This window comes from Pollachius pollachius (assembly GCF_949987615.1).
Source record: "Pollachius pollachius genome assembly, chromosome: 5".
NCBI classification, from domain to species: domain Eukaryota; kingdom Metazoa; phylum Chordata; class Actinopteri; order Gadiformes; family Gadidae; genus Pollachius; species Pollachius pollachius.
The window spans coordinates 8475536-8491522 of record NC_136938.1 but is presented as its reverse complement, the minus strand read 5'-3'; the positions used below and the strand labels follow the sequence as shown (position 1 = coordinate 8491522).

At 43.7% G+C, this 15987-nt stretch overlaps 2 protein-coding genes across 2 annotated transcripts; both read left to right on the top strand.

Moving 5' to 3' along the window:
- Positions 1-79: 79 nt before the first annotated feature.
- On the top strand, positions 80-7455 carry LOC307076382 (protein-lysine methyltransferase METTL21E-like; the record flags this gene model as incomplete). The annotated part of the gene is made up of 5 exons (XM_079737369.1): positions 80-110; positions 715-959; positions 1438-1555; positions 3287-3384; positions 7165-7455. The coding sequence occupies 5 exons, from the start codon at positions 80-82 to the stop codon at positions 7453-7455; spliced, it is 783 nt and encodes a 260-aa protein (XP_079593495.1).
- Positions 7456-12771: 5316 nt separating this feature from the next.
- Positions 12772-15682, top strand: LOC307075473 (protein-lysine methyltransferase METTL21C-like; the record flags this gene model as incomplete). The annotated part of the gene is made up of 5 exons (XM_079736074.1): positions 12772-12868; positions 13455-13655; positions 13965-14110; positions 14272-14389; positions 15279-15682. The coding sequence occupies 5 exons, from the start codon at positions 12772-12774 to the stop codon at positions 15680-15682; spliced, it is 966 nt and encodes a 321-aa protein (XP_079592200.1).
- Positions 15683-15987: the final 305 nt, after the last annotated feature.

The window sequence follows — 15987 nt, the reverse complement described above, 5'->3', positions numbered from 1 at the left end:
GAGCTGTGGGACATGGCTGTAAATATCTATTAGCGTACAGCTATAAGCAGCGTCCTGGTGGGTCTGGCTTCACTTCAACATGGAGAGCTGCTCAGCCCTAGACACACAGAGTGAGTACCCTAGCCCGCTGCCAATACTGGTATTATTTACTAAAGAGTAACTTTTAACCCCTGATTTATTAACAAGTCACTGGTGCAGGGGTTTATGTGTCAAACACATAAATACACAGAAAGCCCTCAAGCTTACTAGAAAGCCAGCTAGCTATCTCCCTATTCAATTAGCCCTCTAGTTCACTAGTCCTTTAGCCAACTAGCCATCTAGCTTAGTAGCCACCGGCTATAACTAGCCCTTTAGCTAACAAACCTTCAGGCTAGCTAACCTTACTTGCCCTCTGGCTAACTAGCCCCTAACTAGCCATCCAGCAAAAATTAAGTAGCTTTTGTGTGAACATGCATATGTGTGTGTGTGTGTGTGTGTGTGTGTGTGCGCGTGTGTGCGTGCGTGCGTGCGTGCGTGCATGTGTAAAAGCACGCCCACAAACGTAACCCTAACTAATTAGGTGACTAATTATTGATGGTTGTGTTGTAACAGTTGTACTTGATGGAGTGCTTGTTGGTATACTTTAGGGTGTAGCTGATGGATGTGCTGTGGCTGGTGTAGCTGATGGATGGGCTGTGGCTGGTGTAGCTGATGGATGGTCTGTGGCTGGTGTAGCTGATGGAGTACCTGAGGGTGTAGGTGAGGATGTAGCTGACAGTTGTGTTGTCACAGGTGAAGGTGATGGAGGAGCTGATGGTATAGCCGTAGCAGCTGATGCAGAGCTGGCTGCCTCCATCATGGCCCACCACTCTCGGCCCTCCATAATCTTGAACCAGGTCTGGGAGGGATACTCCTTCGCTGGCAAGCAGATCCGCATCAAGGAATCCACCGACCTGTATGGAGCTGTGCTCTGGCCCTCGGTAGGACAACCGGACGATACCAGTTGTAACTAGTTATTAACTGGTCAATACCTAGTTACAACTGGACCTAGTAACGTCAATACTTAGTTACATCTTGACCAAGTAACGTCAATACCCAGTTACATCTGGATCAAATTACAACTGGACCTAGTTATCTCTTGACCTATTAACGTCAATACCTAGTTACATTTTGACCAAGTAACGTCAATACCTAGTTACATCTGGACAGAGTAACATCAATACCTAGTTACATCTTGACCGAGTAAGGTCGATACCCAGTTACATCTGGACCCAGTTACGTCTTGACCTAGTAACATCTGGACAAAGTTACCTCTACACCTTGTTACATCTTGACCAAGTTACATCTGGATCAAATTATGTCTAGACCTAGTTCAATCTTGACCAATTTATATTTGGAACTAGTTACATCTGGATGGTTGTGTCTGAACCCATTGTCCTCCCTTCCTGTTGTCATCAGGCGATTGTATTGAGTCACTTCCTGGAGAACAACCTTGACAAGTACAACATGGTGGATAAAAACGTGATGGAGCTAGGAGCAGGAACTGGCTTGGCCACTATCGTCTCCAGTCTGCTAGGTATATACACACGTGGACAAAATTGTTGGTACCCCTCTGTTAATGAAAGAAAAACCCACAATGGTCACTGAAATAACTTGAAACTGACAAAAGTAATAATAAATAAAAATTTACTGAAAATTAGCCACTGAAAATCAGACATTGCTTTTGAATTGTGGTTCAACAGAATCATTTTAAAAAACAAACTAATGAAACAGGCCTGGACAAAAATTATGGTACCCCTAGAAAAGATTGAAAATAATTTGACCATAGGGAAACTAATGTGTGTCCTCTAATTAGCATCACAGGTGTCTTCAAACTTGTAGTCAGTCAGTCTGCCTATTTAAAGGGTGAAAAGTAGTCACTGTGCTGTTTGGTGACATGGTGTGTACCACACTGAACATGGACCACAGGAAGCGAAGGAGAGAGTTGTCTCAGGAGATTAGAAAGAAAATTATAGACAAGCATGTAAAAGGTAAAGGCTATAAGACCATCTCCAAGCAGCTTGATGTTCCTGTGACGTCAGTTGCACATATAATTCAAAAGTTTAAGGTCGATGGGACTGTAGCCAACCTCCCTGGACGTGGCCGCAGGAGGAAAATTGATGACAAAATGAAGAGACGGATAATAAGAATGGTAACCAAAGAGCCCAGAACAACCTCCAAAGAAATTAAAGGTGAACTCCAAGGTCAAGGTACATCAGTGTCAGATCGCACCATCCGTCGTTGTTTGAGCCAAAGTGGACTTCATGGGAGACGACCAAGGAGGACACCACTGTTGAAAGCAAATAATAAAAAAGCGAGAGTGGAATTTGCCAAAATGCATATTGACAAGCCACAAAGCTTCTGGGAGAATGTCCTATGGACAGATGAGACAAAACTGGAGCTTTTTGGCAAGGCACATCAGCTCTATGTTCACAGACGCAAAAATGAAGCATACCAAGAAAAGAACACTGTCCCTACTGTGAAACATGGAGGAGGCTCAGTTATGTTCTGGGGCTGCTTTGCTGCATCTGGCACAGGGTGTCTTGAATCTGTGCAGGGCACAATGAAATCTCAAGACTATCAAGGCATTCTGGAGAGAAATGTGCTGCCTAGTGTCAGAAAGCTTGGTCTCAGTTGCAGGTCATGGGTCCTCCAACAAGATAATGACCCAAAACACACAGCTAAAAACACCCAAGAATGGCTAAGAGCAAGACATTGGACTATTCTGAAGTGGCCTTCTATGAGCCCTGATCTAAATCCTATTGAACATCTGTGGAAGGAGCTGAAACATGCCATCTGGAGAAGGCACCCTTCAAACCTGAGACAACTGGAGCAGTTTGCTAATGGAGAGTGGGCCAAAATACCTGTTGACAGGTTCAAAAGTCTCATTGACAGTTACAAAAATCGTTTGATTGCAGTGATTGCCTCAAAAGGTTGTGCAACAAAATATTAAGTTAAGGGTACCATCATTTTTGTCCAGGCCTGTTTAATTAGTTTGTTTTTTAAAATGATTCTGTCGAACCACAATTCAAAAGCAATGTCTGATTTTCATTGGTTAATTTTCAGTAAATCTTTATTTATTATTACTTTTGTCAGTTTCAAGTTATTTCAGTGACCATTGTGGGTTTTTCTTTCATTAACAGAGGGGTACCAACAATTTTGTCCACGTGTGTATTATATTATGTTATCCTACATTGTATGATGTCCTTGAATGTATATTTTATAGATAATATAATATACAATAATAACCCCTGACCTCTTCTCTTAGGGGCCAAGGTCACCTCCACTGACCTCCCCGAGATTTTGGCAAACCTTGCCTACAATGTCCAGCGCAACACTAAGGACCACTGCAGATACACACCAGTGGTCAGTTACACTAGGAACCAAATCCTCTTCCGTAGGATAAAGGATCTACCTCTGACATACTTATGATCCATCTCTAACCGGCTTGTATTATTAACTTTCTAACACATATATTATCCACTGTATCTCTAACATATGATATACTTGTTTTAACTTTCTAACACATATATTATCCACTGTATCTCTAACATATGATATACTGTATCTCTTAAAGATAAGTAGTCTACTGTATCTTATATAATATTGCCTGTATCGCCAACATATATGTTATATATCTGTAAAATATGTATTATATCTCTAACACATATTATCTACTGTATCTCTTCCAAATTATTAGCTTTATCTCTAATATACATTATTAGCTCCTGTATCTCTAATCGATATATTATCTATAATGGATATATTATCTATCTCTAAAGGATATATTATCTACTGTATTGATAATAGATATATATGATCTATCTCTAACATATATATTATGTACTGTTTCTCTATAAAGTATATTATCAGATTCTACTGTATCTCATAGATATGTATTTGTATCACTAACATTTATATTATGTACTGTGACCCTAACATATACTATTTATCTCCCAAGGATATATTATCTCCTGAATCTCCAAAATATATATTATGTACTGTATCTCTAATATATATATTATCTATCTCTAACAGATATATTATGTACTGTATCTCTTACAGATAAATTATCTACTGTATCCCCAACATATATATAATATACTGCACATGTGATCGATTTATAATCTACTGTATCTCATATATATGTATATGATGTACTGTATCTCTGACAGATGTATTATCTGTATCTCTAATATATACAGTATTTCCTGTATCTCCTCTACTGTTTCTCTAATATTTATTATCTATCTGACAGATATATGATCTACTGTAATTCCAACCGTTATCTATCTAATGTATATTCAACAGATATATTATCTACTGTAATCTCTAAAAGTATCTACCTTCAAAATAACTATTATCCATTTCAACCCGAACTATTATCTACTGTATCTTCAACATATGTATGATTTACTGTATTTTATATGAGCTATATCTAGATACAGTGGGGCAAAAAAGTATTTAGTCAGCCTCCAATTGTGCAAGTTCTCCCACTTAAAAAGAAGAGAGAGGCCTGTAATTTTCATCATAGGTATACCTCAGCTATGAGAGACAAAATGAAAAAAAAAAATCTAGAAAATCACATTGTCTGATTTTTAAAGAATTTATTTGCAAATTATGGTGGAAAATAAGTATTTGGTCAATAACAAAAGGTCATCTCAATACTTTGTTACATGCCCTTTGTTGGCAATGACAGAGGTCAAACGTTTTCTGTAAGTCTTTACAAGGTTTTCACACACTGCTGCTGGTATTTTGGCCCATTCCTCCATGCAGATCTCCTCTAGAGCAGTGATGTTTTTGGGCCTTCGCTGGGCAACACAGACTTACAACTCCCTCCAAAGATTTTCTATGGGGTTGAGATCTGGAGACTGGCTAGGCCACTCCAGGACATTGAAATGCTTTTTACGAAGCCACTCCTTAGTTGCCCCGGGCGGTGTGTTTGGGGTCATTGTCATGCTGAAAGACCCAGCCACGTTTCATCTTCAGTGCCCTTGCTGATGGAAGGAGGTTTTCACTCAAAATCTCACGATACATGGCCCCATTCATTCTTTCCGTCACACGGATCAGACGTCCTGGTCCCTTGGCAGAAAAACAGCCCCAAAGCATGATGTTTCCACCCCCATGCTTCACTGTAGGTATGGTGTTCTTTGGATGCAACTCAGCATTCTTTCTCCTCCAAACACGACAAGTTGAGTTTTTACCAAAAAGTTCTATTTTGGTTTCATCTGACCCTATGACATTCTCCCAATCCTGTTCTGGATCATCCAAATGCTCTCTAGCAAACTTCAAACAGGCCCGGACATGCACTGGCTTTAGCAGGGGGACACGTCTGGCACTGCAGGATTTGAGTCCCTGGCGGCGTAGTGTGTTAGTGATGGTAGCCTTTGTTACTTTGGTCCCAGCTCTCTGGAGGTCATTCACTAGGTTCCCCCCGTGTGGTTCTGGGATTTTTGTTCACCGTTCTTGTGATCATTTTGACCCCACAGGGTGAGATCTTGCGTGGAGCCCCAGATCGAGGGAGATTATCAGTGGTCTTGTATGCATTCCATTTCCTAATAATTGCTCCCACAGTTGATTTCTTCACACCAAGCTGCTTACCTATTGCAGATTCAGACTTCCCAGCCTGGTGCAGGTCTACAATTGTGTTTCTGGTGTCCTTTGACAGCTCTTTGGTCTTGGTCATAGTGGAGTTTGGAGTGTGACTGTTTGAGGTTATGGACAGGTGTCTTTTATACTGATAAGGAGTTCAAACAGGTGCCATTAATACAGGTAACAAGTGGAGGACAGAGGAGCCTCTTAAAGAAGAAGTTACAGGTCTGTGACAGCCAGAAATCTTGCTGGTTTGTAGGTGACCAAATACTTATTTTCCACCATCATTTGCAAATAAATTCTTAAAAAATCAGACAATGTGATTTTCTGGATTTTTTTTTTCATTTTGTCTCTCATAGCTGAGGTTTACCTATGATGAAAATTACAGGCCTCTCTCGTCTTTTTAAGTGGGAGAACTTGCACAATTGGTGGCTGACTAAATACTTTTTTGCCCCACTGTATATTATCAACAATATCTCTAATTGATCAATTATATAATCCATCTCTAACAGATATATTATCTACTGTATCTCTAATATATAATGCATCTCCAACACATATCATCAGAGATGATCACATCATCATCTCTGACAGATATATTATCTACTGTATCTCTATAATATATATACTGCATCTCTAACACATATCATCAGAGATGATCACATCATCATCTCTGACAGATATATTATCTACTGTATCTCTATAATATATATACTGCATCTCTAACACATATCATCAGAGATGATCGCATCATCATCTCTGACAGATATATTATTATATATAATAAGTATTATTATATATATTATATGATAATCCTCACCGACTTTTACAGATGCTCCATAGAGAGCAGCCTCTCTTGCTGCATTACTGCCTGGTACAGCAGCAGCCGATCCTAAGTCCCTCCCAGGGCTGGTGAAGACAGAGGAGCACAACAACGGTTGCCTTCTCCCCTCCGGGCAAGGCCTCGCCTTAGGAAAACCACGGGAAATCATAACAGGCTTAAGCCACGCATGCTATGGACTGTTATCTGCTTCGCATTGCTGCTGTTGGGTAGACTTTACCGGAGCACTCGGGCACAGACTTCCAGACTGACACTTCTTCCCCCAGGCAATCAGGCTTCTCAACCTGCAACCCTAACCCTGTTGATCATATTGAACACACTAACACTGCTTCACAAGCTCTGGTCACTTTTACATTCAATGTACATTCCCTACATTTTAATGTACATAACCATCTGCACACCTCCACCTTATATATATAGTGTGTTTTATTTTATTTATATGTATTTTATATATATTTATCAACTTTTTTTAATTTAGAATTTCTTTTATTATGCTAAATGTGATGTCTTCTTGAAAATGTCAACATATTTGTCCCTGGTCATAAGGAATTTCCCAGTTCAGAATAACCCTGTGTTGTACTTTGCAAATGACAAATAAAACGCTTTGACACTTTAACAGCGCAATTATCCACACCTAACAGAAACATTATCTACCGTATCGCAAACAAATACATGAACCATCTCTAAGCGTCCGATTATCTCTCCTACTCGAGGTGACGGAGCTGTCCTGGGGCCAGCAGTTGGAGGAGCGGTTCCCTCGATCGACCCACCACTACGACTATGTGCTGGCGGCTGACGTGGTCTACCACCACCCCTTCCTCCAGGAGCTCCTGGACACCCTTGAGCACCTCTGCCAGCCGGGGACGCAGGTCCTGTGGGCCATGCGCTTCCGCATGGACAAAGAGAACCGCTTTGTAGAACGCTTCCAGCAGCGCTTCAGCATGGAGCTGCTGTACGACCTGCCCAGCCTCAACATCAAGCTGTACCGAGGCTGGAAACCATAGCCTACCGGTGGACCCTGGCCTCTACACCTGTGCTGTAGGACCCTAGCCCACTGTTGGAACACATAGCCGACTGAACACCATAGCCCTACTGAAGGACCACTGCTGTAGGATCCAAGCCTACAGTGCAACTTCTACTGTAACACCATAGCCCTACTGTTAATCTTGATTTTCACCTTTATTTACTTTATTTATATATGTGTGGGTGTGTGCGTGCGTGCATCTGTCTGTGCACTTGTGTGTGATTAAAAGCCGAAATCATACTCACTACCAAATGATTCTGGTTTTATTTTAGTTTAGATTCTGTTTAATCAGGTATTACATCACAGTACATTTAAGGGCTACATTAAGAAACAAAATGTAGATATGGGCCACGTTGTGGTGGTCCTAACACAAGAGCTTTAAGCTTGCGGTGGAAGATGGTTTGGTTTGGATGGTTTTCAGCCTCACAGATCTCAGTGGGGAACTCGTTACACCGTTGGGGAGCCAGGGCAGCAAGCAATCAATGTTTAGTTGAGGGGCTGCTGGTGTCAACACGTAGTGAGGGAGAAGCAGATGGGCCGGGTCGTATGGTTTGACCATGTCCTGGATGTAGATGGGCCGGAGCAATTCACAGCATGGGAGGCAAGTGCCAGTGACTTGATCTGAGCAGCCACAGGTTGCCAGTGCAGGGTGGTGAGTCGTGAACCGTGGGACAACTTTGGTAAGGTTAAAGGTCAGCCGGTCTGCTGCATTGAGCTGCAGATGATGAATGGCACATGCAGGCAGACCAGCTAGAAGTGAGTTGCAGTAGTCAGGACACTAGTTGTCAAGAGCCTGGACCAAAAACTGGGTGGCCGGACGGATCTTCCTGATGGTCCCCCTCTGTCCCTCAGTACAGGCACACCCCAAGGCTGTGTGCTCTCACCCTGGCTATTCTCCCTTTACACAAACCAGCTCACATCCCATCACAGCTCTGTCAACCTGTACAACTCCCCGGACGATTCAACCATTATCGGACTCATCACCAACGACCAAGAAACTGAATACCGTGCACAGATCAACCAAGCAGTGACCTGGTGCACAGACCATGATCTCTTACTCAACTCAAGAACTCAACGTCGACCCAAGATGCCAGCCATCCCCCAAGACTCCTGTGCTCATTAAAGGCAAATCCATCTCCATCACTGACACATTCAAACTCCTTGGAACCCACATCAGCAACAACCTCAAATGGAATATAAACGCAGACCATATCTATAAAAAAGCCCAGCGAAGACTTTTTCATCTCAGTCAGCTCAAGAAGTTCAGAGTGAGGTCTCATCTCCTGCTCCGCTATTATACAGCCATCGTCGAAAGCATTCTCACCTCATCCATCACAGGTTCGGCAGTCACGACGGAAACTCCCGGAGGAAATTACAGCGCATCATTAACAGAGCATCCAAAATAAGCTCTGGCTCGACCCTACCCTCCCTTTGAATCACTCTGCAAACGGACACTTCGCAGAGCCCGCAAGATCATCACTGATCCCACTCACCCTGCACACTTGCCTTCCAGCTACTGCCCTCTGGGAGGCAAACAGGACAGTTGCCTTCAAAACAACCCGCTTCAAAAACAGTTTCATATCCATTGCAGTTAACATCCTGAACTCTGAACGCTGAGGATTAAGCATGTCCCTTATGTATTATGTATTGTGTCTGTCTGTCTGTATGTATATATCTATGTTATATGTCTAATGTAATGTTGGAACCTTTACCAACGAGCTGGCTGTGCCTATGGCTGTGTGGTCATTCAAATAATCAATCAATCAATGTTTTACAGCATGGATCTGCAGGAGCGGCGAGTCGCAACGATGTGGGAGGCGATGGAATGTCATCCAGTGTCAGACCCAGGTCTCTTGCCGTCTGAGTAGCGGCACTAAACAGTTATTGATATTGATGGATGGAGAGGTCATGGATAAGAGATGCGTTCCCTTGAAGGAAGAGCCTGTCCAGATTACCTTCAGGTGGTGTGTCGACCTCCACTGAGAGATGATTACACAGAGATTTTTGCTGCTACTTGGGTTTAAGATCATAAGAAATAAAGAATAAGCTTTGTGTCACCTGCATAGCTATGGTACGAAAATCCACAAGAGTGAAGGAAAGAACCAAGTGACTTGGTGTACAGCGAGAAGAGGAAGAAAGAGCAGAACAGATCCCTGCGGAACCCAGTCGTCAGACTACAAGGATCAGACACACACTCTTTCCAGGTTACCCTTTAACGGTGATCCGTGAGGTAGGATGTGCAGAGCCTGACGTTCCAAGTTCTTGGAGGGCGGAGAGTTCCAGCGGAATGATCACAGAGGTGGGGGAGGCTGCTCTAGCACTGTAGGGAGGCAGGAAAAGAGTAGAGAAGAGACTGCGTCAGGGTGTTTGAATTTGCACCATGCTCTTTAAAAGCCCGTAAGGGGGTTCAGTCAGACAACCAAGGCACCAGAGGGCAGTCCAGACCACAGGATCCATGTATGGGGGGGATGCTTGTTGCTGGGATCTCTATTACCCTGACTCATCTTCGGTCGGGGGGGGGGGGGCAGGCATCCACCAAAGCTAAGCTCAAGAGATCTGTTGTATTTTTGAGAGCTGGCGTGAACGCGGCAGGCAGGCAGTTTATCCATCTAAATCGGAAGATTAATGAGGCAAACCACATCAAGGCCAGGTGGTTTATGTGTTCTCAAAGTCCAAAACCCTGTCACAGGGTTGAAATGTTGAATTTTATTTTGGCTTCTATTTTTAACCACACAGGCAATAGTTTTTGGAGATGAGAGGAAAGAGGCCGGGAAAAATGGACTGGAGAAGGTGCCAGGGGAGAGGGTCAAGAGAGCAGGCGGTCAGGCGGTGTGAGCAGTGACCAGGAATAGAAGAGAGTGGAAAGGAAGTTAGAGAAGGAGATGGAGAGGTGGCTATAGGACAGCCATTGACAACAGAAGAGAGGGCAAATGAAGTGCACATGTAATCTATCGTTCTATCGTGAATGTGTAGTTATCACAATCAATGGGGAATAGGGAGCTTGTGGACTGGGGGGGGGGGGATTGAGGAAGGCGGAGAAGATTTAAAAGCAACATTTGGGATTGGAGGAGGAAGATTCCATTTTTGATTGAAAGGAGGACATTTTAGCTGCAGAAAGGGAGGCAGAAAAAGGGAAGAGGAGAGATTGGGAGGCCAGAAGGTCGTCAAGGTGTTTGAATTTGCACCATGCTCTTGCAGCCGCCCCTAAGTTGGTTCTGTCAGCACGCACTCAGACAGACAACCAGTGCACCAGAGGGGTCGGGCCAGCCTGTCGATAGGTGAGAGGACAGAGGCAGTCAGACCGGAGGCCTCATATGGTAGAGGGGGAGGGGTAGCATGTTGCTGGGGTCTCTGTTACCCTGACCTCATCTCAGGTCGAGGTGCCAGGCATCCGGCAGGGCTAAGCTCAAGAGATCCGTCGTATTTTTAAGAGCTGGCGTGGCCGAAGAGGCTCCATCTTAATCGGATGATTAATGAAGCGGACCACGTCAAGGCCATGTGGCTTCTGTGTGCTCACAGTCCAAGACAACATTGGTGAGGATCGAAATGTTCAAATTTGTTTTAGGTTTCTATTTTTAACCAAACCAATTGTATTCTAAACTCTTGAGTTTCCCATGACCTCACTTGTCCTCTTCCTCTTCAGATTGTTTTACTTCGCCTAGATAAATGTTTCAGAACGACCCACTATCTAGAGTTATTTTCTCTCCCTCACTCCCTTTCTTCCTCTCTCTCTCTCTCTCTCTCTCTCTACAACCCTACACTTCTCCCTCTCTCCCCCTCTCCCTCTCTCTCAATACGGAATGCTGAAATGTTGAGCTGATTGGCTGCTGCCGTGTTGATATTATTGGTTGCTGATCTATAATTAGCTGAGGTCCTTGGGGTGATGATGGGAGGGTCCGGGATGCTGGGCCCCAAACATCCCCCCCCATATAAACTACTTCCCCAACCATGAGAGAGACCCCAAAAAACAACAACCCCCTGGTGTGTGGAGTTCTGCAGAGGATCACTAGTGTGGTGAGTTCTACAGAGGGACACATCTCACTAGTATTGACAGAGGATCACCACGTCACTAGTGTGTGGAGGTCCAGAGGAGCCCCACCTTACTAGTGCCTACAGAGGAGCACCACCTCCCTAGTGTGTGGAGGTCAACAGAGGCGCCGTTCTCATCAGACCAACGCAGAGGTAAAATAAACACATCCATAATCTGTGATTTTGGAAGGAGCAACATGAGTGAAACATGGAAGTCCACCATGACTTCAGAATAAAGGCTGTGAGAAATTAAGGAGATGTTATCTGTTTAACAGTCAGGGTTAACTGCGAAGCAATTTCAGCTATCTGGGAAACAGGAGAGGTGCTTTCAACCATCGTAATGCTAGCTGCAATATTAGAGATGATGATGATCTGTAAACAAATGGAAATAGACCGACAGCCTAAAACACATTCAGAGTTAGAAAAATAACTGGTTAAAGGTGCTGTAGGTACGATTTAAGAGGAAAAATGTAAGATTTATTTTTGTAATTTGTGTGAAATGGCGTAGCCATCGATCATTTATTAGTGAAATGTGAGAATATTTGTTTCTAGTTGACTGGGCCTGCCTCTTTGACCAATCGAAGGGCATTTATTTAGTGATTAGTTTTGGGAGTCCATCAGCAACCATCCTGTCAATCACAAGATCTGGCGACACCTGGCACTAACATGGTTCTTGAATATCCGATCCCAAGTGGAATGCTCCTAGTAAGACAGTTCACACCTGCTATTAGAATGCTTCTCGATTCACCACTTGTGATTAGATATCACTTCCCCGCTCTAAATGGAAATAAACATACATCGTAGAGTAGGCGGTCCTTCAATGTGGCACAGGACACAGTCTACAAACTGCTCAAAGAGCGTGGCCATATGCTCCCCAGACTACTTCTAAATTTGGTCTGAGTGATCGGATCTCATTGCGACCGGGCTGCATTCACACCTGTACTTGGCATGAAACTTTCGATTGGGTCACCCATGCATGCTTATGCTGGGAACCAGGCCACAGTTGCCTGAAATGCAGCACTACTCATTGGCAGAAAAACATAGAGAGGAAGGGATCCGAGAGGAATGGGTTGTGTTTTTGCTCGTCCAGTTTACAAATCTTGTTATTTTCCGCTCTTTTTGACTCTCTCTTAACTCTCGATTCTTACCTACAGCACCTTTAAAATAAACACTCATTTCACAGTACACCATTTATATGGAAACGTTTTTAGAGTATGTATGTGTTAGCTGTACTCTAATCATTCTGTCCATCATGCTGTCCATAGAAATGGGAACTTTGTCTGCGTCATACTTTGAGAAGGGGAAGGCTTACCTGCTGTTGAACGAGGAAGAGGATAATGAAGATGAAAGAAACAAGCGTCAAGGTAACAAAATGTCTGAAATGTTTCCAGCAGCGGATTTATTGACAACCTCAATGTGTTTCCTAAGATGAAAGGAGCCTTCTGCAGTTGTAGACATGTCAGAAACACAGTTTCATAGTTCTATAATGTAACAACAACTTTACAAGCTGTGAGACGACTCAAATTCTTTCAGAATACTGCTGGATTTACCTAAGGATAAGAGAGCAGACCACATATCTCCAGTGCTTACATCACTGCAGGAATATGCCTGATAGTTGAGATAGTTATAGATAAAGCACTAAACAGTTCAACTCTGACCTGCTTGGATATTCTGGGCCGGCTATAGCTCTAAGGTCCTCACAGACATGCTCACTGTTGAACCCAGGTTTCAATAAATCACGTCGGGGAAGCTTTATCTAGTGCCACACCTCTAGAACATTTGTTTTCTATCTACCACCAAATATCTAGAACTACCTTCTAGTTTCTATCTTCCACATATGTTGAAACATTATTCTAGTTAGGGTTAGCTTGTTTCTATACACCACAGATCTAAAACAAACTTCTAGTTTCTATCCACCGTAGATCTAGAACTAACTTTGACTAACTCCAGAACATGTTATTAAAGATGCGCTGAGGGAGAGAAGACGATCAGATGAGCAGGAAAGAGACAATGGAGGTGAGGAGGACATAGAGGAGAGAAAGGAGAGGAGCAGTGATTCATCAGAGGAGGAGACAGATGACGAGGATGATCGTCAGGAGATAGAGAGGAGGAGGGAATCCGGCAGGGTCTGTGATTCTGGTGACCCTACAGGTGAGGAACCTGCTTTAAACAACTACACATGGTGATTCAAGAGGCGAAGTGTCTCCACCACACTTACAATGTGAGAGCTTGAAACTAGTAGCTGATATGACTTAAAGTGATGTTCTTCTCTTGATTCAGAGGTAAAGAGATGTTCTTCTCTTGATTTAAAGGTAAAGTGATGTTCTTCTCTTGATTTAGTGGTAAAGTGATGTTCTTCTCTTGATTTAGAGGTAAAGTGATGTTCTTCTCTTGATTTAGAGGTAAAGTGATGTTCTTCTCTTGATTTAGTGGTAAAGTGATGTTATTTTCGTCTCATAGGGGAACAGGAAGTGAGACAGGAACGGAAGCCAGCATGGGCTCCCAGCTTCTTGTGCAGGAATGGTAGAGACGTGTACCATTACGCCGGCAACGACATCGTCATCTACGAATCCATCGACTCCTACGGGTCAGTGATGTGGCCCGCGGTAAGTCACCCTGGTCACATGACCCAACAAATGCTATGTTTGGTCACATGACCAAACATAGGTCAGAGACAAGGTCAGAGACAAGACCAGACATAACAGGTACTGGAGGTTTCCAGAAGGCCCATGCCGCCACCTCACCCTCTGGTTGGTGTGTCCTGTAGGCGCTGGCCCTCTGTTCATACCTGGACTCCAACCGGCTGGAGACGGAACTCCTTGGGAAGAGAGTTCTGGAGCTGGGGGCTGGAACCGGCCTGGTGGCAATTGTTGCCTCTCTGCTGGGTGGGTTCACAGATCAGACCCACTACCACCATCTGCCAAGACTGACCACCAATCCAGACCTACCACCATCACCTACCAGACCTACCACCATCACCTACCAGACCTACCACCATTACCTACCAGACCTACCACCATCACCTACCAGATCCACACCCACCTATCCACCACTACCGAATAACAAGACCAGATATTCCCACATGGTAGAAACATTTTGATAGTAGCAAAAATAGTTGTAGAAAATGAATATTTGATACGATAAGACAAATCAACGATAGTAAAGATAGTTTATAGCTATATCACTGGCCAACTAAAAAGCACGCAGGTAAATTGGCGATACTATATATCAGGGCATTATTGATTTATATATCATTGGTGATGCAGAAAGCGTAATAAAATATGTTGCGGCCTAGTTTGTTTTCTATTGATGCAGCTATTCCATGGGCCTGTGGCCTTCGTACCCGTGCGCCCCTTTATATTTTTCCCCCTAACCCGCTACCCATTAGCTCCAAAACCCAACCAAAGAGCAAGTGAGCGGGAATTCAAACACTGAGTTATGAAACAGAAAAGTGTTTCGGGCTATTTTACGACCCATGGCAACTTTGGGATACTTTTAAGTAGGCTACCGTCATTGTGTATGCACAATATCACTGAACTTATGTCTACTGTACTCATGTCTAAGGATCTCATGTTTCTATTGTCCTCATGTCCATTGTCCAAGTAGTGACCTAACTAATCATGTCTCTAGTGACCTTCTTACTCTAGTGGAAGTACTGACCTAATTTCTTTAATGACCTCATGTCTCTAGGAGAGGCACTGACCTCATGTCTCTAGGAGAGGTACTGACCTCATGTCTCTAGGAGAGGTACTGACCTCATGTCACTGTGTTCAGGAGCTGCAGTAACAGCTACAGACCTGCCGGATCTCTTGGGGAATTTAACAGCTAACGTGATGCGTAACACCAGGGGGCGCTGTCGCTACACGCCGGAGTTCACCGCTCTCTCCTGGGGTAACGAGCTGGAGCGCCTCTTCCCGCGGTCGCTCCAAAACTACGACTACGTGCTGGCAGCTGACGTCGTCTACCACCATGACGTCCTGGCGGAGCTTCTGCTCACCATGCAGCACTTCTGTCAGCCGGGAACCACCCTGCTCTGGGCCAACAAGGTCCGCTTCACCACTGATCACACCTTCACACACAACTTCAAGCAGAGCTTTCACACAGAGCTAGTAGTAGAGGAGGGAGACATGAAAATATACAAGGCCACGAGTAGGGAGGAAGGAGGCATGAAGATCTAAAAGGCAGGAAGGAGACATGAAGTTCTAAAAGGGAGGAAGGAGACATGAAGATCTCAAGGATATAGCGAGAACAGAGGCATTCACTACTGCTCTCTGCTGTACAGTCAAGCCACTTAATAAGGCTACACTTAGTTTATTACTAAAGATAATTAAAGTAAAACACTGCGCATGCGCAACACTACTGAATGGGCTGTGATCCATCCTGAATTCACAGGAATATTTGCTGTTATCTATTTTTGTGAAGTACCTTGGTTACTGTGTGCTGCTTTCAACTTTTAACATTGTGTGTGTGTCATAAAATTATA